Source organism: Polyodon spathula, chromosome 21 (genome assembly GCF_017654505.1).
Source record: "Polyodon spathula isolate WHYD16114869_AA chromosome 21, ASM1765450v1, whole genome shotgun sequence".
Lineage (NCBI taxonomy): Eukaryota > Metazoa > Chordata > Actinopteri > Acipenseriformes > Polyodontidae > Polyodon > Polyodon spathula.
In genome coordinates this window covers 25,582,404-25,609,703 of record NC_054554.1, presented here as the reverse complement: position 1 = coordinate 25,609,703, position 27,300 = coordinate 25,582,404, and the positions used below count along the sequence as shown (strand labels likewise).

Here is a 27,300-nt window from a genome sequence, read left to right as displayed (position 1 = left end):
TCCTGAAGATAATTTTAAATTTACTTACTTCTGACATCACGAATTCCATCAAACATGCCCTTTAAGGTTGTCAAGGGTTACGACTTTCGTGTCAGAACGAGGCCAATTGACGTCAAGTCCTGTTTGCGATTGGTCTTTACTGTGTTTCCGGTGGGGCAGCCATCCAAGGACTGGGGAAAAAGAAGCGGAGAGTTTCTGTCAGTGCTAGTAGAAATAAGTAAGAAAAACAAGCAGCGAGAAAGCTTTATACGGTCTAGGTAAGTTATCGGATGGCTTTTACTATATATTTTTGTAAAATACTGATGTTTTATAGAAAATGAACCGAGGGAAATCGCTGCCCGTCTCGTGTTTGTTATTGTAGGTTTCCAAGATGGCGTCAATAGGAAGATAGCTCTGCGGCCCTCGTACTTTTACTTCGTTCCAAACTTCACGTTAACCTCAAGCACGTACACTTCATTCATACATATTGATTTTATACAATGCGTTTTGTATTGTAATATGTTATTTTACTCGTGCACGACTCGTGTTAATTGGAAATTGGTGCTCCGACACGGAGATAGCTAGCTGTCAAGTTCCTGATAAGTTTTTTTTTTTCTTTACAAAATTTGCTTTCCGCGTATCATTAATGCCTGATATTTCGTTCATATGACTTGTAGCTTTTCATTATAGACAGTACGTATCCGTCTATATGTTTTGATGTTTTCTTTTAAGTAAAAGTGGGTTTAGTAATTTAATTATTGGTATTTGTGTGTATTATTATTTTCATGCTATTTAGTAATGTTTATTTGCCGTCTTTGGGAAATGAAGCAGTCGATAATTAAAGTTTATGTTTTGTTTTATTAATTTATAATACGAGTGTGGGGTGGGATTTTGATTTGACACCAAAGAGTAATTATTTATCTAGACTGCAAACCATTTGCAAAGGTATTTTTGAAATGATTCTGTACATTCTTATCATACCAACAACAAGACATTTTCCCACAAATGTAATAAGTCGAAGAACAGATAAGACTAAGGTGTTCCGCTTTCAGTCGTGGTCTGGAGGGCGGGAGAAATAATTTTATAGCAGTACATCAGATTTTTAATAATCAATTTGTCTAACCAATGTAACTGTCATGGTTACTTTACCCGTCAGACTTTGTGCTTGCAGCATATTCTATAATAATAAAATGTGTTTAGCGTGTAAATGGTTGTCAGTACATATTTATAAGTGTAATTCTGGTACTTCGATCAGGATCAGAAGAAAACTTCAACATTGGTCATAACAATGCTGGTTTTGGAAATAACGTAATTAAGTAGTTGTATATGTAAAGCGTTTTTTAGATATTTTTTGTAATGTGTAATGACATTGAGATTTGTTTAATAAACAGTCATTCTTGCCTTCTTTTTATATGACTTGTTTTTAATGAACATAATTTATAGTTATTTTTATGTAGCGCCTTTCATAATGGACCACATCGCTTTACAAGATACTAGACTTGGCAAAAAATGTATTCCTTGCCAAGTTTTGTTCTGTGAATTATTATCAGTAAGTTAATATAGCTATTTTGTTTCTCAGACGCCTACTTTGATAAATGATGGTTAATGTTTGAGTGTGTTACTACAGTGGAAGTATATGCAGAATTGTGATTTTATCCTCCTGTGTGCCATACCTCAGCTGTAGTAATAGAAGCTCTTTGTAGAATGTTACTAGAAGTAAGAGCTGCCCTTGTGTTTTGCAACATAGAACATAAAGTGAAGGTTCTTTATGTACTTTAAATCAGTGACAGTACCTCTGTCATGAAGATACACAAAAGGTTCCCTGTGAGCTGACCTCACCTCAACAAATTTATAACATGCTTTAAGGAAATGTTTTTCAGTATAGTTTGGAACACCTTTGCTAGTACTTTTAACTGACATACTAAGAGTACAAGTATAATAAGCAATACTTGGGAGTTATTCAAATATAAAAATATCTTCTGCCTGTTTTTTCCACTTTTCCTTTGTAAGCTGAATTCAACTTCTGATGTACAGGTGTTGTTTGTTGCATCAGATATGAAATCATTGCCAACTATTATTGCTGCTTTGTGGAATTCTGATTTTCTTGATGTTTTACTGTAAATAGTTTAACTGCTGAACCCCAGATTTATAAATAGTTTGTATAACCTGTCCAGTTTTTCTTCTTTTTATACTGTTTTTCTACTAAAATGCATTGCAATGTTAAAGTAGGCTCCATCAGATACTGCAAATGTAAAATGTGTTTTTCTTTTGTTTTTCTGATGTTTATTTTACTTAATAGTACTATTCTTATAATTATAAAATGGATTGTTAGGATGCTGCATGCTCATTGTATCAAGCCGTTATAATATCCAGCACAATGTCACGATTACGAACTACTTAGGAACAAAGGCAAATCACAGCACCTGTGCTAACCACGTATCACTGCGGCAACAAAATCAAAGAAAACACCTGTCAAAATACCTGTTGTCATGGAAGATACAGAAGACGTCAAGGTGTCTTGTCATATCTTCCAGTTTATATTAATTTGCAATATGAACCAGTTTGGTATTTTATTTGTTGTACATACCAGTCATTTTATGTTACTTCGGTCAAATCCATTCATTTGACTGACTGATTTTTAACTGGATATTTTAATATTTTTTGACAGCATTTGCATTACTACACGCAATGTCTTAACCACCTGACACTTGCCTTTCTTCACTCTCTTCTCCTTACTACCGCGCACTCGCACAGGTACAGAAAAAAACCTCAATGAAATTAATACCACACAGATTGGGCAGTTAAATGCTTAAATGATTGGTGTTCTGAAATATGTGTTCACTATATGAAATACTTAATTAGTCATCTTCATCCCAACAAAGCATCTTAAACTCTTGTGCTGTTAGAGCCCATGGGAATGAATTACCTAGCAACAATGTTACGTATAATATGCTGTTTTAACATATCGCTGAACTGTGTATGTCCATATATATATATATTTATATATATATATATATATATATATATATATATATATATATATATATATATTTATTATCTACCCGAAGTCACAGTACAGGAAAATAATTTCATCCAGGGTTTCTGTGATGTCATAAATTACGAGATCGAAGATCGAGTAATTCATACTGTCACAGAAACCCGAGATGAAATTGTTTTCCTGTAACTCACTGAAGAGGCTCATCTATTTTTTAATACATGGATACCCTTGTGATGCTAATATTAAAGAAGACGAGGTTCAGCCGTACAGTTCGGGGTTTTCTATCGTTTATTTATTTATTTATTTATTTTAAATGGTGTTTTTCAGTGCTGCACAGATGTCGAGTGATTGAAAATGAGACAGTTTGTGTGTTTAATTGAAAGTGATGGTCTCGGAGTTGACTGGATCCAAGTATATATTCCTTTCTAGAAAAATTATTACTTTGACGTCACAACTGTGTTATCACTTTTTTCGAATGGATCAGTATGCAAATATAGCCTTAATTCATGTATCGTGTGTATATATGTATATATAATTTTAAAAAATAGTAAATTGGTAAATAGCAAGGTTAGCAACACTAAAATCGAAAAAGAAAAAATAAATCATTACATTTTTTGCCAGGTGAAGTTAGTCTTGAAGTGCTTATAAACAGTAAACTTTCCTTTTTTTAAAACATTTTCCCAACAAGTAAACTCTTGACCACAGTGTTGTAAATTACACAACACGATTTTTCAAATCCGCTAATACTTTAGCAACTGGTGTATTTGGTAACTTTACTAGGTTGCTGCATTTAAATGTCAGGCTCATGTATTAAGAAAGCAGTATAACTTCATTGCTCATTTACAAAAAATGTAAATAATACCTAAAGTTTAAAAGAGTGTCTTGACAGAGGCTCTCGTCCTAAGGCAGCCATGTTTGTTGTTTACAAAGAAACCCAGAAGGTCAGCTTCTTCCACAGCTAGCCAATCAAAAGTAATAGGGGTGGGATGTAAATACTTTTTAAAATGTTTGTGTGTGTGTTAGACTTCCGCAATTCAGATCTCTCAAACTTGCGTGGCTCTCTACAGATATACCCAGAGTGCGTTTCTAGCAACACAGCTAACTTAGGAAAAATAAATAAAACTGTTTGTCTGAGACAAAGTATAACGGCCACCCCTGAAGATTGTAATACAACACTATTACAACAAATCAGGTCATCTCCCACATATCTCCTGAGCTATAGGTTGACTGACGGCTGTCTAAACAATACTCGCTCCAAAAAAGTGTTTACATTGGCAATTACCTTTTCCATTATCTAGCTTTTCCGTCATAAATATAAATGATGCCCCACAGATGTTATATTACAGCATTCAAGCTAGTGTTGGATCTGGAGCAAACATTTTATAAACAACGTTTATAGCTTCCCACTTGATTGTTTCAAAACAGAATGACTGAAAGTATGTAATCTGTCAAAATTCAATTGTTTATATGTGACTAAGTTAGAGTAATGGTTTGTGTCCAGTATAGCGAGAGGTCATCTTTTGGGGAAACAAAGGGTTTTATTTGCATGTTTGCTACATCCTGGCTGCTTATTGTGTGTGTGTGTGTGTCTCTCTCTCTCTCTCTCTCTCTCTCTCTCTCTCTCTCTCTCTAATATATATATGTGTGTGTATGTGTGTGTGTGTGTGTGTGTGTATATATATATATATATATATATATATATATATATATATATATATATATATATATATATATATATATATAAAATAATTTCAGTAATATAGCAGGCCAGGAACATTGATTAGTGCACCAAAAGCCTGAAATTCAAAGAGAAGCAAAAGCAGCTATGTGAGCAGGACCTTGTACAAAGACACTGTGCTGTATTTACTTCAGTGAGCTGAGTTGAACATTTATTTTATGTTCAGATTTACAGGTAAGAATGGCGTCGGGCAGTACCAGCAGTGATGAGGAGAGAAGTCTGCGGGAATGTGAGCTGTATGTCCAGAAACACAACATCCAGCAGCTTCTCAAGGACTGCATTGTCCAGCTGTGCACGTCGAGACCAGAAAGGCCAATGGCATTTCTCAGAGAGCTCTTTGAGAGACTGGAGAAGGTGAGCCACCACAATCTGTTTTATACCTTTTCCCATGAAATTTCCTTTTTTTTTTTCCTCTTGGGTACCTTTTTTTTTTTTTTTTAGCTTGCGGGAATATAACACAATTTCCAAATCAGAAAAACAGTTGTCCCGCCTGTTTCTGATCCACTAACATTTATGATCTTTGTTTATGAAAATGACCTGCAGGAGATATGCAACTCAGGTGAATTTGATTAAGTGCATCTACAATGATCCATTTACATCCCAATCAATAGTAGTGATTAGTTTATATTTTGTTTCTTATATCCTAGATCAGGTTCACAGGAAATGTAAAAAAAAAAAAAAAAATATTGACACCTGTAGTTTCTAATCATCTCATAAAACCAGTTAATTCTTTTTTTGCATTCATTAGGAGGAGGCCAAGCAAATTCTGATCCAGCAGAAGTCAAACTCTCGTTCTGACTCGCGGGAGGATGAGATCTCTCCGCCACCACCCATGAACCCTGTGGTGAAGGGGCGGCGGCGTCGTGGAGCCATCAGTGCTGAGGTCTACACTGAAGAAGATGCTGCCTCCTATGTCAGAAAGGTATAGAAGTAAACTTGAAGGGCCGTCCTTTTCATTTTAATAGGACCTAAATGTGTACCAGATTAATTATATATTTTTTGTAGGTTATTCCTAAGGACTATAAGACTATGGCTGCTCTGGCTAAAGCTATTGAAAAGAATGTTCTGTTTGCACATCTTGATGACAACGAGAGGAGGTAACATTTTTACTTTTATGATTTTATAAAGTGTAAAATGCAATTGCCTTTTTTATCTACAAATTTGATTTTTAAACTTTCTATTGATTTACTTTTCAGTGACATATTTGATGCCATGTTTTCTGTCACTTACATTGCTGGAGAGACAGTTATACAGCAAGGTCAGGACATTTTATCTTTAATATTTCAAGTTTAACTGATCTTGGTCTGAACCCGCTGGTTGAAATGTATTTTAGTCTTTTTTAAGATTTAACAGTTAACCAAAAATACTACAGTGGCTGAAAAAACAAAGGGTTAAAAAGGAGTGACTTAGTGGTTCTTTGGAGGCAAAGGCAATGCAACACAGGAGAGTGTTAACCATTAAAATATCTTTCATTTTAACATTTAAAAACTGCATGTTATGTTAACTGATTTCTCATTTCATTGAAAGTCATTGGGTCTACACTGATAATGAACTGTAAATTCTCAAAACACATTAGAAAATTGATAAGGATGTGTCTGGATTTAAAGGCAGACCATTACATTTCCAAGTGGCTGCCTAAAACAGGTAGTTAAACTTACCTGTGGTGAGAAATAATACACATGAAAATATTTTTGTGTTTTGTTTATCTAGGTGATGAAGGTGATAACTTCTATGTGATTGACCAAGGTGATATGGATGTAAGTTTTACATATTTTACAGAAAAATGAAAAGATTTTTTTTAAAAATCAAAAAAATATGTACTATATTAAGTATGTTAGTATACATTTTCTTTTGTAATGTGTTTTTTGTTTTCAGGTGTATGTAAACAACGAATGGGTGACCAGCATTGGAGAGGGTGGTAGTTTCGGAGAGCTCGCCTTGATTTATGGTACTCCCAGAGCAGCCACTGTAAAAGCAAAAACCAATGTGAAACTATGGGGCATTGACAGAGACAGCTACAGGAGAATATTGATGGTACATATATTTTTCCGTGCTTATTATAAAAGTTCCATTGAGTTAAGTTCCTTGTTTTAGCAAGACGAATCCAGGCGTTATATTAAATAACGGTGAAAAACAAGATTTTTGGTTCATTGTTTATTTTATGGTAAAATACACAAACTACTGTAAAAAACGTAAGTGTATTTTTAGGGAGTCCTACAAAGGGGGGAACGACTTATACACAGGTTTTTACAATATTTCATTAGTTCTCCTAAGTTAGCCTTTATGTAAGGGTATTTGATGCTGAAAGTTTGCAGAAAAAAAATTGTGAGCTTTGTGATTGGTACGAGTTTTATTTTAACCTGTAAAGTCAGTAGATCCTGTATCCGTCCCGCTAACTGAAATGCTTGTCTTGTAGGGAAGCACCCTGAGAAAGAGGAAGATGTATGAAGAATTCCTTACCAAAGTGTCAATCTTAGGTAAGCAAATATGTTTATTTAAAAAAAGTTAACTGTGCACTGCTTTTTAAAACCAATTGCAACTCTTCTATGGATTTGCTTACTTAAGCTATAAACCATAATAACACTTTAATATATCTGTTACAAAACAAGGATATTAATCCTGTGATGCACCTAGTGGCTTCTGCCACTTTTTTTTTTTTTATGGAATTCTGTTTGAGTATTGCAGTGACCCGCACAGTGTGGTTCTGTCTTTTCCTCCAACAGAGTCTTTGGATAAATGGGAGCGCTTGACAGTGGCTGATGCCTTGGAACCTGTACAGTTTGAAGATGGGCAGAAGATTGTGGTACAGGGAGAACCTGGGGATGAATTCTTTATTATTTTAGAGGTACATTCTGTTTTATTGGCTTTCCGTTTTCTTCTCTTTACAAAAGTTGTGTGGTATGGTTTGATTTTTCCCATCAAGGTTTTACCAGCAATTGCTTGGTATGCCATCATCCTCCAGAACATTTTGTTTGGAAATAAACCTTGTTTATGACAGCTTGTTCACAACACTGTTTTTTCCATCCAGCTGAAGAAGGACTTGTAGTCTGAAATGTCCTGATGCAATAGATTTTTCCTTTTGGCACATAGCAGTTTTCCTCCTTCAAATGAGATTGCCTTTTGTATTCCAGGGATCAGCTGCTGTGTTGCAGCGCAGGTCAGAGCATGAAGAGTTTGTGGAGGTTGGAAGACTGGGGCCATCTGATTATTTTGGTGAGATTTGTCTTGAAAAAACACACAGTATCCAACATTTTTTGTTCTGTTTACAGAATCATATCAGTTGGCTATGCAGACCTCATTTTTATTTAAGGAAATATGCTGGTTGTCATTTTCAAAATTTTTTGAAGATTAATTTTTCTTTTAACTTCCTTAGTTGTATAATAATTTTAAAGTGATATACAGTGTGATTTAGAAAGTAAGTTTACCACATCAATGATATGGTGTGTTGATGTGGTAAACTTACATTCTAATCTCTGTATATTAAAACTATGAACAGGGCTGCTTGTTAAGTTTCAGTTCAGGTTGTGGCTAATTTGTTTAATTTTTTTTTTTAAAGGTGAAATCGCCCTGTTAATGAATCGTCCCCGTGCTGCCACTGTTGTAGCTCGTGGCCCCTTGAAGTGTGTGAAGCTTGACCGACCTCGATTTGAACGTGTCCTGGGTCCATGTTCAGATATTCTCAAACGAAACATCCAACAGTACAACAGCTTTGTCTCGCTGTCTGTCTGAGGATTTTTAGCCCACCCCCTCCCTTAATGCAGGGTCCATAAATGCAGTCTTCTTTGTTTCACATTTACAACACCCACCTGTCCACCAGCATCACTGCTTCCTTGTCTGTTTATATGTACCCTGTGCAACGTCTTCTATGCATAAGCTTTATATCCTTTCAACAATGCAGCATTTCTAGTATTAAAAAAAAAAAAAATTCCACTCACCTCGTGTGCAGATAAGAATAGTCAAAACGGTTTGACTTATGAAAGATTGCAGTTGCTGTATGAAGCTTCATTATAAAAGCTAGAAATAGATCAAGAATAACAGCAGAAAATACAAAAACGTTGTGTTTCAAGGCTAAAAACCTTTAAGAGCCTTTGCATACAAAAAAATGATGTTTTAGTATTTTTAAATTTGGTGTCTGTAACTGAAAATAAGTGAGCTGCTGCATTTACACATTTTAATGGTTTATTTGAAGGGTACTTAAACATAGTGTCACCAGTAGGACCTTTGTGAGATTTTCTGTTATGTTATTTTAATAGTTGCATATATATTAGATTTTAAGTTACTCTATTGGATTTTTTGCACAGTTCCAGTGGTTAAAACACAACAAACCTGTAAACAATGTTACTTTGCACCTGTTGGTTTTCATGGCTGCATTGTGCTTCAATATTGTTGTATTTCTGAAATGTGATCTATCAGTTCTTTAGGAATGAAAATATTTTTTAATCCTCCTGTTCTTTAAAAAAAATCTACTGTGTTTGTTTTAAATAGTTTATTGGCCCTCTTCCAAAAAATCTAAAGCTTTGGGGTACGATTCAAATGTAAAATAAATAATTTATTACATTAGGGCTTGGAGAAATTTAGTGAGACAGTTCTGATGGCAGAATATTGTAGTTTTCTGTTAAATATTTAGCTACCAAGCTAGTGCCAAATATTAAATGATGGTTCTTAGCAGCAGTGCAAGGCATTATCTAAAAAAGGGACGTTATTTGTAACAGCAGAAGTACAGTTAATTTTGTTGCTTTACATCTACAGTACTCAGAAATTACCTTTTATTTGTACTTTTTTGGTGCTTGGTGAATTTTAAAGCTGTTGAATTGGCTGACAGCACTTGTCATCACATTTTTAACTTTGTAACTTTTTATTACTTTTAAAGCGAACACTGTGCAGTGTATTTAAAATGTATAGCAGTTTTATAGTTGTGCTGGTGTGAATTACAAATAAAGGGGCACAGGAACTATGAAAAAAAGAATTGAAATGTGTATTGCTACCAAAAAGATGTAGTAATCAATTACAAATTTTAGCGATAAAATATAAATAAATTAGTCAAAACTCTAATATTAATTACTATAAAAGGATATGCACAGCATTTTTTTTTTTTTTTTTTTTTTTTTTTTTATCTTGGACTTAATCATTTTATTGCAGGTATGACAAGGTGACTTCACCCCACTTATCTGAAAGAAGGAAAAAGTCATTATTGAGTCTTAAATGTATTTAAGTATTTACCAGCTTTGTGTTACATTACTCCATATGCACCAGTGATATTGAGCAGTTTTTACAAAATTCCGCGGTTCTATAATGTATGTAATCTAAATATATCCTTTTATGTATAGAATGTTCTAGAGTAGGGTTGTAGTTAGGAGGGAAGGCAAGTTCTAAACAAGTCTAAAGTACTTAAATTATATATATATATATTTTTTTTCATATTAGATGCAGGGTGCCATGGTTCTGCTCATCAACACTGTCAGTTGTCAGCAAGGGGGAAAAGTAGTTGTACGTCTGTCAGGGTTGTCGTGGGTCAAATGGTGAAAGTCTTAGAAAAATAGTTAACATTTAGTTAATTGTGCAAAAGTTAGTTCGTCTTTCTGATAACTCTTTATAGATTCAACCTGTGAAGAATCTGTATATCCCAGAAACCAGGGGGAGAGTGTCTTAATTCTTTGAAAAGCATCATCCAAGAATTTCAACCTCCTGAAATTCTGTTGTCAATAGTGTATCGAACCCCCTGGAAAACAAATGTTGGCATCTGTGCTGATAACTTTGATATACTACTTCATTGTCAGTATTTTTCAAGCTGGGTGCTCTCTCAGATTAAACCATTCGTTTATTTAGTTCCAGAACTATGTTGTTGTAACTATTGTAAGATTTATTAACAAAAATGTCACTGATTTATAAAGTTAACAGACCCTGGTCCAAAATAATTCATTTAAAATATATATATGCTAGAGCTTTTTTTCCCTGTAGTGTGGAAAATATTTAAATATTTTTTTTGGCTTGCTATTCACGCCCAGTATCGTTTATTATGATTATTATTATTTACTGAATTTATGATAGCAGTCGATAATTCTCAGTTAAATATTAATCGCAGTTATAGCTTTACCAGTGTGTGCAATCAAAGTATGTGTACAACAACAACAGTCGACATAGTTTGCCTTAGCTAATGTAATCGGGCTTTTGAAATGCCTTCTGCTAGCCCAACCTTTAGCAAGTTTGTGATGTCTGCAGCCCCTAAAGAGCTGTGGATGACCAGAGGACCATTTTTTCTATTGTTATCCAATAACTGTATAAGGTTTGATTTACTGTATGTGCTAAAGTTATAATCCTTTTGGTATAGATTGTCCTAATGGCAGGTCAAGCAATAAAGATTTAAATTCTTATACCCAGCCAGTCTTATTTTTTTGATGTTTTTAATGTTTTTTTTTTTCTTCTCTGTGAGGCATTATTGTGGTATTTTCAAGGGTTGTATACAAAAATAGAAGCATTTTTTGTAGTACTCTAACACTAGGGAGTTACAAGACCAAGCCTCAAATTAATACTGCTTCAAACTCCTTCAGAGAACTTAAGGGTGAGAATTTGTGTTTTGGCTTCATAGATTTAATTTGGGGATGCAATTTGCATATTTTGAGAAAAGTATGTTTAATTTGTGATCACTTTGAGTGCTACAAAGAGTATGAGGAACAAAAACACCACCAAAAATACCACCCATTTAGGAATATTCCAGAGTGCTTGGTCTTGAGGGGAAGGTGCAAGCCAGCTGTGTTTTAACTGCAAGCTAAGTGATGGCACTATCAGTCCAGTAGATGGCACTGCAGTTCAAATGTTCAGTACCAAACTTGCACAGAAGACTTAAGTTTAATAATTGGACCTCGGTTTTCCATTTCTATTTTGTTGACAATCTTAATGTTTAATTTTTTTTTTTTTTTGTAATCCTATTAATGTGAGAAAGGGGGAAATAAAGAATCAATAAATATAGCACATTTTATTCTGGTATACACGCTTACAACATCTTGATGTTACACATTATCCTAGCAGCCTAATTGTATTTGTGGATGGGTTTCTGTTTTACTGTCAATTATAGGACATTATTATAAACAGAGGGTTCTGTGACTGGTAAACACCAGTGCTCTATCCTCAGTAAGAAGTCTTTAAATGAAATGGCTGACCTAGTTATTTTTGGTTCTATACCTCAGAGGCATCTTAATGGCAAGTCAACCCTGCATTAAAAGTTTACTTTGTATATGGGAGAGAGACAAAATCCAGCCCCATTCAAAGGTTGCAACACATTCAATTTAAGTTAACGTATTCACAATCTAGAGGTGGTATTAGGGCTGCACACTAGCACAACTTTGGCAACATTGATTTCTAAAATATGACAAATAGAGCTAGCAAGTGCAGTTTGTTTAAACATTTATCAAAGCGGCCACATTTTTTCGTCCTTTTTATTATTTGAACAGCTGTAAAGTTGAATTGCATTTATTAAATAAAAAAGGCAAAACAAGGCTCACAAAACTTCAAGTTTTCAAAAAGAAAAAAGATTGCTGGGGACAGTATCTTTTATGAATGACAACTCAAAAGAAACATTTTTTCAGTGCAATTTAGTAGATGCAAATAATGTTCTGGTAAAATAACATTTGTTTAGCAGAGCTTTCTGGTTACGTATTAAGGAGGTAGGGGGGTCAAGAACCTGTTTTAAATAAATATGAATTTAGAATGCACTGGGGTTCAAGAATTATAACCCTTGAAAAGGTTGGGTTTGCAGGTGGGGTTAGGATATGACTCCATATTCCCTGGGGCAGTTCAGGCTTTTTACCTCACACCCCAATGCATTCTGGTAAGTGTAGTGCTGCTTCTCTTAAAGAAAAGAAAACAAGTGAAGCATACTAGAATGTATTGCAATGAGAATTGAAAAGCCTGAACTGTCCCAGTGAACATGGAGTTATACGGTAGCCCTATTTGCAGGGGAGTGTAATAAGGATAAAACTGATTGCAACCACTAAACTGCACCCTTGCCCAAAAGTCAAAATACAGATTCTATAAATTATCCAGTGCTTTTCTTCTCCTGCCATCTTCAAGTTTCTTCTACCTCCTCGGTGTGCTACCTCGCAGTTAAGGGTCCGTGTCGCTGTGTCACAGTGATGTCCTCAGCCACCACGTGGGGCTCGCCGTTCTTCTTGATGCACTTCTGCACGGCCTTGAGGATGCGCTGCAGCCGGCGGTCAAGCGCGAGAAGGTGCGGCTCTGTTAGCACGTGGGGGAGGCTGTCGCGGAGCAGGGACTCCCGCATCACGTCACTCAGCCTGAACTCTGCCTGGGATAGCAGCTTCAAGCGCAGCAGCGTCGACCGCTTCACTCTGCCAGGAGATCAACAATATGAGTGTCACTGAGAGCCCTTTCAATCCAGGTCCTCATTGTTTAATAGAACCAATTAAACTTCTAAATACTACTTAAATACTACCTGGAGTTCCCCACCCCTGGTCTCTAGCAATAAAGTTAGTTTTGAGTATAAAATAATTTCCCTTCAAAAGGTGCAATAGCCAACTATATGTATAGTTGTAGTCAAAAGTTTACATACCCAAGTGGAAATATATAATTTCTGGAAAAAAAAAAATCTTTTGTAGCAAACATTTTGCTTTTGTAGATAGAAATAGATATCTACAATTATTTCAGCAATAGTTTTTGCAAAAATGCTAATTCAAAAGTATTCAAACCCTGGCAAGGAAAATAAAATGAATAGCTAGGTGAGGCACCTTTAGCAATAATAACCACTTTTAAACGATTAGAATATTTGTCAATGAGCTTCTGGCATGATTCTTTAGTGATTTTTGGTCATTCTTCAACGCAAAATTGTTCCAGTTCATTAAAATTCCAAGGACTTCTCTTGTGCACAGCCGCCTTCAACTCGTACAAAAGATTCCCGATCATATTTGGATCAGGACTATGACTAGACCATTCCAGAACCTTGATTTTATTCTTTTTGAACCATTCTGAAGTAGATTTTGATGTGTGCTTGTTGTGTTGGAATGTCCAGTTGCGCTTCAAACCAAGTTTTGTAGTGAAGGGTTTCAGATGATTAGCCATTATCTTTTGATATGCTATAGAATCCATTTTACCATGTATTGGAACTAAATGTCCTGTGCCGTAGAAGGATATTACCACCTCCATGCTTGACAGTAGGTATGGTGTTCTTTTTTTTGTACACCTCACCAGACTTTCTCCAAATGTAACGACTATCAGGGAGACCAAATAGCTTGATTTTTGTTTCATCACTCCACAAAACCTTTAACTAGAATACATATCCATCATTCAGTGCCGTTTTGCAAACTATAGAGTGGCTTTTTCCTTGGCCTCTGATAAATTGGGGTATGTACATTTTTGACTACAACTGTATATATATATAGTGTAAAACAGCCGTACTCAAGTTCATTATAAAATGAGAATCTGGACACAGAAACTGGAGGTCTAAGTGCATACGCACACTTTTAATACTACAAAATAAACGAAGCAAAACACCTAACCCTTCTAAACGTTTGCAGGTTCCCTGACTAACTCGCAGGATGGCTAAGCCATTTACCATTTTTAATACATGAAAACAAAAGGCTTCACACAGTACTTTTTCATTACGATTGAACACACTATCAGTCGAGCGCTCCACACAGCAACCTCGAAAAGACCGCCTGCTCTCCTTTAATACATTGTTACTAAATAATAGCCAGGTACAGCGGATAATTAACAATTAGAAAACAATTAACACAGGTTTTTGGCAGGGAGGATATTAACCCCCTCCCTGCTGTTCTATATAAATATATACATACTTATTTCTGTGTTACCGCCCACTTCTTTAGAGGCCCAGGCCTCCTTTATGTTCAAACCTGCCATCTAGTCCACATAGAAAGAAAACGTTTTCATATCCTTTAAATATTACCATTGATTTATTTTGGCAGCGCTCTTTATAGTTTAAATATATCTGCCTCTAAAGACAATACTTACATGCAGCACTGAGTCAGAGGAGCAAGGATAGAGATTTCGTCTCGGGAATGCCTCCCGAACCTGAAATACATGTTAACAGTTCCCATTTAAGAATGGGTGTCTTAACATTTTTATATAGCTTACACCTTGAGTTGGCGACAGCCAGACCTGCAAACACAAAACACACTGTCTTACCCTCGTGCATTATCAAAATGAAGCAGAAACCCATCACTCCCAAACTTGGTGAAGATCTCATAATGATGTCGGTCCATATTTCCTAAAAGAAAAAGACAAAGAAAGACAATTTGAGTCATTGCCGGAGAATTTGCACTGCTATTATAAAGGCATTACATAAAATGTCTCCAGAAGAGGTCTTAGCTATAGCGATGTAATGCATTGGATTGAATCTAGAGCAAGGTAGGAAGGAATGACAAAAGCTTTCACATTGTTATTTACCTGTTAAGAAGTCGAATATGGCCATGTCAATGATATTCAGCAGTCTGTTGCCAGAGTTGTAAGGGTAGAACTGTTTGACAGTGTCGCAGTAGTGTGGGTTCACTTCCCATCTGAGGAAGAAGAATACAGATGCAGTCCTTGCTTACTGCCAGCACTTTGTTCATTTTGGCTTTGAATGTTGCACACAGTTTGATGGATAGTTTTTAAATTAAATGCCCAAACTCATAATAAATCAATGGAAATTTTGGTTGTTGTCCATAACCTACAGTTTTGTATATATATAGTATTTGTTACGCATTCTTCCAGTATCCTGGGGGTAAACAAATTCAAACTAGACCAATGTACAAGTGTTTTTCCCCTGACCAAATTCTTCCTGACTAGCAGTGTATGTTAATTGTACAGCTGTGCAAGTCCTTACTCCTCTTTGTTTTCGAAGGTGTACGACCTGATCCAGGGGTTGGGGATGGAGACGCGGGGAGCGAGGGTCAGCCCTGGCAAGTAGGCGGACAGGGAGCCCTCCAGCATATCTGGGTTTCCACACACGGCATACTCTGTCTTGCACACATACAGACACTTTGCAAAGAAACAGACATTGTTCGCTGTGAGGAGAAAGGGAGAAAGAAGTGCAATTAAAGAAAGCACACTGATAGAAATCTTTATTTGGAAGATCAATGGACACTAAAGCTAAATAAGTCTGTATATACACTTCGCTTTGTCATCTCTGTCTGTATTACGGTGTATATCTTATTTGTGTACATTTTCATTTACTGTATCTGTATATTACATTTCCATACAGTGGTATTTTAAAATATAATTATACATGTAATTAATTATTGTGCAGTAAAATCTGATTAAGTTTAAAAATTCAGTAGCCCCTCAGATACAGCCATTCTTTCTTCACAGGGAATTTTTTTTAATGTATGTCAGCAATGTCCTTCATACCTGGGGATGTGAAGAATACACTTTTCAAGTCTTCACTTCTTGTGGTGTGGAGAATTTCTTTGGTAACATTAATAAACCTCCCAACCACAGGGGGCACTCTGCGGAAGTCTAGGATTCTTCAGGGAAACAACAAACAAATTAACAAAGGAAGGAACCTCCCCCTCTCTCATTTAAGTCTTATCCAGTGTAATCTGGTACCTGATGGTTCAGGGCAATTTTAGGCCTATTGTACACCTAATCCAAGATTAGTTTGAGGATGTATTTTCTTGTCCAGAAGGTGGCGGTGATGTATATACTTATTAGTGTTGGTGAATTAAAAGTACTGCTATGTACTAATAAAGTAGCAAAACAGCTGCCTCTATGGAAATTCTTGCTTTGGAAAGTGTCTGATTTCTTTCTGTTAAGAATGCCAATTTTAGGGCTGTGTACAGTATGAGTTTAACATAGCACATTCAGCATGATTTTTAGAAACATATTGAGAATTATATTTATTTTCATTATAGTATCGTCTGTTCCAGGCTAACTATATTATTGCATATTCTTAATTTCTTTTGCTGAAGAAACTCCCCACGGATCTCTATCCAACTAAAAAGTTGAAGCCAATTATATTCAGTGGTTACGACTACCGTCTTCCTTCAATTACTTCAATTATTTTAAATTGATCAAAATGACTGCTGCGCTTAAAAGAAGCCGGCCTTTATTCGAGGGTGCCCTTTATTAATAATACTACAATTTTCAAATGCTTCAATATTTGATTACATGATTTATGACATTTTAGAAGTATCGCAGTTGCTTATTTTCTGTAATACAATAGCCTACCTGTATGTAGCAGCGTGTGTGGCTAACCTACTCTGACTACAGTACATTTATTGGTGACAGTTACCGATAGCCTATTAGGTGGGAGTTGGAAGGTTAGTAGCATACTGTACCAGCGAATCAGGAATGTGTATTGGTTGTTAAAGGGCGGGACAATGCTGGTGTGGCAGTTAAATCCAAGAGTGTGACGTAGATGTTTTTCTACACCAAAAATTACCTCAGAATATTTTTTTTTTTCTCAGTATAACTTGCTTGTTTGTAATTTCTCTGCAAGAGAAACCAAAACTAAATCTTCTCACAGATAGAAAGCACATTGTTTTTATTTGTACGGGATTGAGTACGGGAATTACAATTGAACTAAGAACAAAACCACTTATAAGAACTTCAGTAGGACTTCTGTTCTGTACTTAGTTTATCTTGCATTTTCTTTCAGAACTGTACTACCATGAAATAAAATGTGCTTACTATGTGTGTGTACATTAGTTTGTAATTTACATGCTAGATTGAGGCTCCCATCTCATCTGGGCGTTACGTATATACATAGTGTTGTGCGTATATTTGTTTACTGTGTGTGTGTTTTTTTTTTAGCAGGGGGAGAAAAAAATACCTTAAAGTTTCTTTATTGATAGCAGCGTTTATTCGAGGGCTGCCTCTATAATAAGGCTGATATATGACTTAGGCGTCAATACGAGGACGTCTTTAATTCAAGGGCTTAAGGCGCCAAATTGAAGTAATGCATACGCAGATATATAGATATATATATAATATATATATATATATATATATATATATATATATATTATATATATAGTTAAAGTAAAATTTTAAAAGGGATTTTTCCCTGGCTGAGTTGTTCATTAGTAATAACTTTTGCATTGTAAAAAAACATTATTAGCAGAGGTGCTGGACTGTATTTGTTGGCATTCACTTTTATCACTTGGTAATAAAAACTGCTACCAGAAGTGGTGGTTCATAAATTGATACAGCTGATCATTTTTTTCGGCCAAAATCCTGCCTACCGTACTATATCACATGTGCAACTGAAGTGACATGCACTTACTTCCTACATTAATAGAAAAATAAATGTCAAAGAGGCAAAATGTCCTACAGATCTCAATAGAACCCATCTTTCAATTAGCAGAGGCTCTACTGAAAAGACTAACAGTGTCAGGGTAGGTTTATTTGTTTCCAAAGGCAAAATGAGAACAGTAAAACAAAACAATGGAAATCCAATAAAAAAAATTAAAATAAAAAAAATAAAAAATAGAGGGGACTTGTATTTGATACTACAGTACACTATCAAAAACACAATGACAGGGAGGAATCTTGAAGCCAAAATACTTTTGTGCTCTGATTGAGAATTCTGTAAGGTCTTTGGGTATGCCTTATATGGATACTAATATTTATCCCAAATGTAATTATTCCAACCGCAAGCAACTACTTATTCAATATAAAGACTTTGGTTTTCTTATTTGTTTTCTCTAAGTCTCTGTATCACATCTTGGTAAAGAAAATGTTTGTATGACTATGAATGAATTATACAGTTTTAGAGGTGTTCATAGTCTAGTGTTAATCATGTAACATTAGGAAATATGCCATTCAAAAATAGATGCTGGTAAGTGTAGTCAGTTTAAGGTTAATTTAAGGTATATTCAAGAGAACTTACACAGGCAGTGCTGGCAGTCATGCAAATGTGTCAGTTATTTATAATTGATAAAGATGATCGATTGCCTCTATAGTGCTACCATATATCTTAAAATGTACAAAACTATGCAACCCTGAGAGACAGAAGAAAGCCGAGCAGACCATGGGTTTGTACACTTTAGCTAAACTAAGTCCTTACCTGTCCAAATGAAAAGCTGCTATTTCAGCGTTGTGTCTTTGGAAGTCGATGAAATAGAAAAAGTCTGCTGGTGTTTCTTCATCTCTTTCCTGTCTGAGGGAAAAAATGTTGATCTAAAAATGTCTTAGAGTGAGGAGATTCAAGCTAACACAAAAAGTATCTCATACTTTCTTGATTTGTAGGAATTCATAATTCAGTTAAACCTTGGATGGAAATATAATTGCATGTACAGCATTTCTCAAGGGTGTGCTTTTATTCTAGGCATTCATTTTGAAATGTGTTCATGTACTGCAATGGAATGCCCCGGCCCTAATAAGCTCAACACATTGACACATTGACCCATTGATAGCTCCCAAGAAAGCAGGAAAAACTTACAGACTCACCTCATGGGTTTGAACATGGCCTTGCCAAAATCCTGGAACTTCAGAGAAAGCTTCAGGTGATGCCCGCTGGGCTTTACAACTAGGAGGGACCAGAATAAATGAAAGCTCACAGTCAGTCCATGCAATAATGGAGAGGCAGGAGAGACATGCACCAGATCAAACTCACTGAAGAAAACATGAGTTTGTATTGCCTACCAAACTAATCAAAACTTATTTTTGGAGGACTTAATATACTTTAAGGAAGATTTGATTTGTTTTACATATTATTTTTAAAACAAATGATCCCATTAAAACTAATCAGGGTGTATTTGTGTGTAAGAAAACATGTGTAAATTAATCCCCCAAACCCTTTTATTAAGATAATGTGTATTATTTACAACAAATAAATGTCATTACCTTGAGTGCAGTCACATACCCCTTTCAGTATTTTCTCATCCGGAGTGAAATCTGCAAACGAAAGCAGTCATACTTAACTTTCCTGTTAACGTGTTTCTCTAAAGTTAAAAGTGACTGTGTTGCTATGAATCAAATGTATTTTCTTACTAGATAATAGCTGTATCTGATTTTGGTAACCTGTATTACACACACACACAAACCAAGTTACAAAACATTACCAGATCAGAGATTAAGGGGTTTTCTTAAAAACTTAATATCACACTCATTTTGCTTAATTTTATCAAGGATTATAAGGGTTAAACTGCAGTTAAGAGTTTGGTTGAATGTCTTACCTGCATTTATTATATCTATTTTTCCCATGTCTTTCAGCAGCTGATCGATGTTGGGATCGTCCCTGGAGTAAAGTGCGTAACGGTTTATACCCATGTGGAATTTTACCCAGCTAGACTCGGGTTCGAAAGAGACCACTTGCCCTGTAGCTGAAATATTAGCTGCTGTGTTGTAGTATCTCTGATGTCTGAAAAAAATGTAAAATTAAATTATGTATTTAGTTAAATGGGTGAAACAAGGCTTCAGAATCAATTAGCATGAGAACCATTTTCATTAGCTGAAGATATGATCTTCCTGTGCTACATCCTCTCTCCAAAAGGCTGCCAGAGTAATTGAAAGTGTTCAAAATAGATTCAAAATAGTAAGAAGAGTTTCTGCCTAGCATGCATTACATTAAATCATTTACAACTTCCCCGTGAAAGTTACAGTGGCACAATCTAATACACGGACAGGTTTTTTTTTTTTTTTGGAACACTTGTTTTGTAAGAGTCAAGGGGTTATAAGACATCATAATACATGTAATTTTAAATTAATTTATTTTAGCGTTTTGTGACAAACTCTATAACATTTTGTCATTGATGCTAGCCTGACCCTGGATCTGTTATCAATCAAAATCAGTGAACCCTCAATCAGAATCTAAGAATGTGCTTCTGTGGGCAGAGTGTAAGTGATATCATGCTCAGTTTCAGCCTATGGCGTTGCTAATTCCTGCAAAATGGCACCTTGTCCAATACATCCTGAGAATGAACTTTTTGTTTATTTGATATGAAGAAATGAATAATCCCCAAGAGATTGGTAGATAAGTTTATCCTTTCTAAATGCTTCCTTTATTTCAACATTCAAAAGGAATACAGTGCCGTACAGAGTGGCTACAACACACATCTTATTCCAGTAAGCAGCTGACACGATGTTGCATTCTTTAGTTGTGATATTTGATTGTGGGTTAGAGCAAGTCTAGGCAGCAAGTGTGATTACATATTGACAGGACCCAACACCACAGACTAACTGCATGAAATCCACTTCTGCTGCAACACGTTTATTACTTAATCCAATTAACAGCCCTACAGTGAGTCAGACAATGACTAGATGCTCCCATTTCAACACGTTTTCACAAGCAGGAATGCTGTTTGTGGGCACAATTTTATACACGGCCGACTGTCAGAAGAGACAAAACTCAACATGAACAGGATTACGTGGCTTCAGAGAGAGGAACGCACATGCCACTTACAGCCAACCTTCTTCCCTTAGCAGAATTAAAAATAAAGATTGCGCATATAGTCATCTGTGTTGCTTGGTGGCTTGCTCCAGAGCTTATCCTCACAGCTTAACTGGTTAAAGTAGTTGCAACATCCCAGACAGGCAGTAGATTCTGAAAGTTTGATACACTTCAAAATACAGGTATGCTTAAATAAAGTTACATTTACTAATATTTACTACATGCAGTTGTCACCCATATCTGTGATTGCGAGGGGGGAACTCTCTACATGCATTTAACAAAGTTATTTTTCCCCAGCTGTAACAGGACGGAGGCTGGATGCGAAGCAGCACACCTCGAGCGAGAATCTTAACCACAATGCAAAAGAGCCGGGCTCATCTGTATTTGTGGTTTAAGAGCTTTTAATCTCATCTCACCGACGATGGACAGAATCCATACCAGCAGGGCATCATGCAACACTGCCTGTTACACAATCATGTCATTTTTTATAAGAACAAACATTAAATAATGGCACAAAAGTGTAAGGGCAGTATAATGTACCTGGATTTTGAAACTTTTTGGAAAAGAGAGCTTACTAATATAATAACCTAACTTTATTTATTGTTCTGTTGACTTGGGCATTGCAAGATATTCTGACTGCTGTGTGAACCTCTCAGAATGGCAAATTGATCTGCGTCTGCCTAGAGGGAAATCTGGTTCGGTAAATCTTCCATGGTCTCTAGACCTTGAAGAAGTTTAAATTGATCCTTGTGTTTCCATTCCTAGTAAGGCTGTGGTCTACAAAGGTTTCTTCAAAGTAATGCACTGGGATTGTAATGTTGATTGATAACTGGAAGCTCAAATGAGACATTGTGGCTGCAACTTTGAAAAGCAACATAACATATAAGTGTTCATACCATGTTGTCAGAACATTTGTCACAAACCAAAAGTCAGAGACACGAATACCTTTTCTGTTACTGAGAAAAAAAAAAAAAAAAAAAAAAAAAATATATATATATATATATATATATATATATATACACACACACAGTTTAATAGTATCACAGTATTAGTGCTACATAGTGCCTGATTCAAATAAAATGTTACCAAAAACCTCATCCTTTAAAAAGTGACTATGAATCCTGTTTTGCGTCAGCGGTCTGTATTATGAAGCTGACAATAAAGTATCCCTTTTATAAAATATCTCATAAAACTTTGTTCCAGCTAAATTGACAAATTAATTGAAATGGGAGATATCTGGGTTGCTTCGTTCCAGAATGCACACATACTGTACAGTGTGTTCCTTTCAGCTGTATACCATTATACAACCAGAAAATGCTATTGAAGATTTCAAATGATAAAATGACACAGTAAACCACCTGAAGAATCACAGGAATCTGCCTGAATGTGTGTTGCGGCTCGGGATACAGTTTCTGAGGGTGTCTGAATTACCCCTGGGTGACAGTCTGAGACCCCAGCACATCCACTAGACCAGAACCCTCCAACATTGTTGGTTAAAAGAGCCATTCTGCTCATCAGGGAGTGAGAGTTCTTAAACTTCCAATACAAAAATATATTACCAACAGGAAAAAAAAAGACTAACATGAAATAATTTTAGATTACTAAAACAAAATAGCTGATTGAACAGTAGCAAAGGAATAAAAGAAAGAGCTAAAAACAAATAAGTTTTAACCACGTCGCAAAAGCTCATTAATCATGCGGCACTTTGAAACAAAACATCCATTTTACTATTCTTTTTTAATCAGATGCGAACCCCCAATTCTGTGTGTGTGTAGTATTCTATACACTAAGCCACTTACCCCCCAGTTATATGGCTTAAAAACTAGATGCAGCCATTTCTGACTGTTTGCCAACAATGTTGAACTTTGTCCACTGTGTCATTGACTCATTGAGCATTTAGCCACATTGGGAATGCATGCTAACATTGAGGAATTAGACATTTTTCTAATAGTTTCCACCTTTCTGATGAAGGTAATCAGCTGATTAATGCAGCAAATATTCAAGTACTGCTGTCAGTAAGGCCATCCATCATCTCCATCATCTGCTCTGAAATGCACCAGCACTGTCTGGCTAGCATTCTTATTCTGCTATGATTTATTGCCAGCATTTGCAAAGTTTCCTCAAGTCTGGGAAAAGTATACATCCCATATTCCCACACACATGGACATAAAAAATGCCACATAGGTATTCATATTTTGATTTATAAAGGTTTTTCAACTTAGCGGTTTCTTTCTTACAGCAGTTCTTGGTTGCTGGACAATTTAAGAGGAACTGCACAACAAGATTTGTTGGCTAGTATGGATTAAAATGGAAACAATAACCCCTACCTGTTCCATCTTGAGACTTTCCTGATATAATAGTTCAGGGTTTCCTCTCTTTGAAGCAAATACTCCTCAGGTCTCAGATCCGGAGTCCGTATATTATACAGAGGGTGGGAAAAAAGCCTCTGAAGTTGTGATCCAGTAGCTCCAGTTTGTGTTTGAGCAGGCAACAGAGTTCCAGTTTCACTCGCAATGGGAAGGCTGGTGTAAGTGGATGAGTTTTGCCAGTAATCCCTGTTGCTGCTGTTCCTCTCACCAGTGATCATGGAGTCCTGACAAGTGCAGTCGTTTTTAAAATACTTCTCTTGCACTTTGGGGAGGATGTTAAATTTGAGATCTGCAATGAAAACCATAGCTAGAATCAAAGTCACAACAAGCCTGTCCCTTCTCATCCACATGATTCCAGGAGACTGCTGCTGAAGACGCCGGGTCCTCCCTTCTCTAGCATTCCCCGTCTGCTCGCCAGCATTGCTGTCCTGCCTGGTAAAAGCTGCAGCAGTTTCTTTCTCCTAGGCAACATTCCAGCTGCACCTTCCCACTTTCAGATAGCCGCAGCCCCCAGTGACATCAGCAAACTCAATCAGTGGAGTAACAATAAAATCTGGGAGAAATCTAGTTGTGTTAAAAAATTAACAAAACCGGGGGGGGGGGGGGGGTGGGGGGGGGGGGGGGGGGGGGGGGGGGGGGGGTGTATTCACTGTGTTTTTCTTCACATTAATCAAATAAAGTTCTAGTTTAAGGTCTCCTATACAGTTCATTTTAAAAGGGGTTCATTTTTTTCCATACTAACCCTTTCTCCTAACGATATAACGCATGTTGCTTGCACTGCTTTGCTTTCTGTTTTTATTTTAGGCTCGTGCTGCAAACCTAGCTACGTTCATTTTGTCTCTCTCCAGCCTTCCCATAATAGAATCATGTTTTAAAATCAAGAATATATAATAGCACAGTAATTTTCATGAGCCCAACATTTTTGTGTTGCTGTGATACATAAAAGAACAGCTTAGATGCATTTTTTAAAAATAAGACTGGAAACATCAAAGATGAATCTGGAATCATTCTATAATCTATAATTGTGTTGGGGATTGGAAGGAACATCAGAGAAGATCTCGAACCGATTACAGTTTCAATGTTTCATGGATCTTCTGAGTTCATTTGAGCTGAATTAATACTTTCAATGTTGAAGCTGCTGACTGGTTCATTCGCGTTGTCCTTTTCTTCTACAAAGGCTATTGATACCATACTCCCACTTAAAGTTTAAGGTAACTGTTTTGTTGTATATTAAATGGTCTTTAAACTATATTTAAAAAATGATTGTGTTAGCGTGATTAGGCTAACAGATCTGTCTTGTGTATTATTTCTGCCTGCTATTTGAAATCTTACCTCCATTCCTGGGTTGGAATAATCTTTAGCTTGTCAAGGTCATTTTATATTCAGGGAAAAAGATCAGTTTTTCAAGGCTGAACAGTACAAGTTGCTAAAACCTATAAAAGACATTTCTACTCAAGGCATACACATTTTAATAAGCAGTACACAAATGAAACGGCCTGAATTAAAGTACACATGCATAATGGACTTTTTACCTCCCCATGTTTCGTGTTCATTAAAATCAGACAAGGGGATTCCCACCAGCAATGGCAATACTTGCCCACCAGGTGGTGCCAAGTGCTACATTACATTTTTCTTTTTAATAATGCTAGCCCAATTTCCACGGCCACATCTCTGCAATTCGTTGCTGTTGATTGATTGATGGTCCAATGGGGGTGGTGTCAATGAAGCGGACAGGAAAGATGATGGAGAAGAAGCCCTTTCGCAAGTAACGTGGACTTACTACAGAGCCCACTTCCAAACCTGCAATCTTCTGGCCTGGAGCGTAGTGAAGAGATGATGAGAATGTATCTGACAGAGTCTAATTACTACCATCAGCAAGTGATTTGACTGTCAGGTTTTGGAGGAAGAATACAGCTACTCTCTGTGGGTCAAGTATGTGAATTGCAATTTCTAATTTCTTCAATTTCACTAATTGCTCATCTTTTCAAGTAGAATCAAATTGGCTCAAAGGCTGGGCATCTTGTTTCTGTTGCCTGGCATACCCTGCCTATGTATTCCTAATAAAACGTTTATAATGTTATTTTTTATTTGCTTACACTTTGAAACTGTAAAATATAAAGCCCCCCCGAGGCTGTATCTAGAATGACATTTTAAAGACAGTACTGCTATCACTATAGCAGCTTTTCAAAAGTACTAATGAACAAAAACTAAAATAAGAGATGGCAATTGTTTAATGTTAACACTGCATAAAATGTCAATCCCAGTTGAATTCAGTTTGTTAATGGTATACAGATAACAGTGCCAGTGGTGCAGCTATAGCTGATGCAGCAGGTGCAACTGCACAAGGGCCCACACCTTCAAAGGGCCCAGGAGGGATTCGAAAGATTTTTTTTTTTTACAATGATAATTTCCTTTGCATTTATATTTGCAGATGTTACACATTTGTATCAGATTGTATCCTCCCTCATTTCAACAGGTATCGCTATTGTCTTATTAATTCCTATCCCCCAGAATAGAGAATTCTGTAATCATTTCTGTGATCGCAGAATTGGGGAATCCTGGTAGGGTTAGTGATTAAACCTGTTCGTTTATGATTATAAAAATAGTGTAGTGTTGGATGTGAAGATGTACACAAAATAAAATAAAGCAAGCAAGTAGAACACGTTCTTATTACGTACTATTTCACACATGCTAACATTCTGACAATTAAACACAGTTCAATACTGAACACTTGATTTGGTGTGTTTGATGTTTATAACTAAGGGTTAAATTAACTTTTGGGGGAGGGAGACCCACAATAAGGTCCTGCACCGGGGCCCATCTTCCTCTTCCTCCATTACTGAACAGTGCTATAATTAAAATTTAATAATAGGGCTAGAAAGTGATTATTAAGAATCCCGCAGTGCACTTCTAAAAAGCAGTTGTTTGTCTGCCTGAATTCTTACAGTTTTTGTTGGTTATCTGTCCTTTTCATCTCTGTGTGTGTGGTTAACCAACATATTTCTAGGACATTTAAACACACAGTTGGCTCTAATAGAATAACATGCTGATAATATCAGAAAGCTGTTCTTTTTAGCCTTCTGAAAAACAAAAAACATTTGCTGAGAAAATTAAATTAAAAAAAACTAGCTGGCTATGCTTTCCTTGCAGGAAACAGTACACCCTCATTAAAACACTAAGAGTACCATAACCTCATCCCTAAGCAAAACACACTTATCTGTACTGCAGTTATTAAATGCTAACACTGTTAAAACGGCCATAACATCTGTCATCTTTTTATCTGATGGAACATTGTTCTCATTTAACTATCAGCGAGAAAAAGCCGACCAACTGTAGTTCCTATGGGAATGTACACAGTAGGTGTTGTATGATACATGCTGAACTTCCACAAAAAGACTTCACTCTTAAATGATTACTGGTGTAATAACAGAACTGCTCCTTCATCTATTATGCAGGTGGCCCAGAACTGAACAACTCAGGAAGGTTTAATGGCCGTCATTCGAACCCACGACCAAACCAGCTTCCTCTTTTACACCCAGGAGCTCGATAGCAGATGTCAGCAAGCTACCGACCTCTGGAGGACAAAGGCCAGCCCTGTAGTTGTTTGCTCTGAGCTGAAACATTTTTAAACTGGTTAGATTAATACATTCAATTTTCTGGTAGTTTTAAGCACAAAACTCCACTATGATAGAAAATGTATTCCTAGAGATTACACGTTTATAGTCACCCCGTATCATGTACTTAAATATCAAAAACGTGACATGCATGGTATGGTCTATATAAGTCAAAACTGCACAAACTCAGTCCTGTGGCAGTTGCAAGTGGAGGATAGAAAAGAGTCATAATGTTCTGTTTCTATTGTGCCAATGAGGTG

At 36.2% G+C, this 27,300-nt stretch overlaps 2 protein-coding genes across 2 annotated transcripts; one reads left to right on the top strand and one right to left on the bottom strand.

Moving 5' to 3' along the window:
* Nucleotides 1-127: 127 nt before the first annotated feature.
* On the top strand, nucleotides 128-11,086 carry LOC121296008 (cAMP-dependent protein kinase type I-alpha regulatory subunit). The gene is made up of 11 exons (XM_041221136.1): nucleotides 128-257; nucleotides 4,882-5,069; nucleotides 5,464-5,637; nucleotides 5,721-5,812; nucleotides 5,912-5,973; nucleotides 6,426-6,472; nucleotides 6,591-6,749; nucleotides 7,132-7,192; nucleotides 7,439-7,560; nucleotides 7,847-7,928; nucleotides 8,272-11,086. The coding sequence occupies exons 2-11, from the start codon at nucleotides 4,896-4,898 to the stop codon at nucleotides 8,442-8,444; spliced, it is 1,146 nt and encodes a 381-aa protein (XP_041077070.1). The 5' UTR covers nucleotides 128-257; nucleotides 4,882-4,895; the 3' UTR covers nucleotides 8,445-11,086.
* A 92-nt stretch (nucleotides 11,087-11,178) lies between these two features.
* Nucleotides 11,179-23,859, bottom strand: LOC121296007 (pseudokinase FAM20A-like). The gene is made up of 11 exons (XM_041221135.1): nucleotides 23,385-23,859; nucleotides 19,844-20,028; nucleotides 19,512-19,562; nucleotides 19,116-19,194; nucleotides 18,733-18,825; nucleotides 16,074-16,189; nucleotides 15,550-15,730; nucleotides 15,132-15,241; nucleotides 14,871-14,952; nucleotides 14,697-14,756; nucleotides 11,179-13,060 (listed from the first exon to the last, which is right to left on the bottom strand). The coding sequence occupies exons 1-11, from the start codon at nucleotides 23,774-23,776 to the stop codon at nucleotides 12,805-12,807; spliced, it is 1,605 nt and encodes a 534-aa protein (XP_041077069.1). The 5' UTR covers nucleotides 23,777-23,859; the 3' UTR covers nucleotides 11,179-12,804.
* Between the last annotated feature and the right edge of the window lie 3,441 nt (nucleotides 23,860-27,300).

What these genes read in the sequence shown, in the direction of transcription:
- LOC121296007 (XM_041221135.1), bottom strand. Translation starts at nt 23,776, where the DNA reads ATGTGGATGAGAAGGGACAGGCTTGTTGTGACTTTGATTCTAGCTATG. An exon ending in GGTATGTGACTGCACTCAAG is followed by an intron (nt 19,195 to 19,511) that starts GTAATGACATTT and finishes GGTCCCTCCTAG; the next exon opens with TTGTAAAGCCCAGCGGGCAT. An exon ending in CATATTCGACTTCTTAACAG is followed by an intron (nt 14,953 to 15,131) that starts GTAAATAACAAT and finishes TTTTTCTTTTAG; the next exon opens with GAAATATGGACCGACATCAT.
- LOC121296008 (XM_041221136.1), top strand. Translation starts at nt 4,896, where the DNA reads ATGGCGTCGGGCAGTACCAGCAGTGATGAGGAGAGAAGTCTGCGGGAA. An exon ending in CTTGATGACAACGAGAGGAG is followed by an intron (nt 5,813 to 5,911) that starts GTAACATTTTTA and finishes TTTACTTTTCAG; the next exon opens with TGACATATTTGATGCCATGT. An exon ending in TTGACCAAGGTGATATGGAT is followed by an intron (nt 6,473 to 6,590) that starts GTAAGTTTTACA and finishes TTTTGTTTTCAG; the next exon opens with GTGTATGTAAACAACGAATG.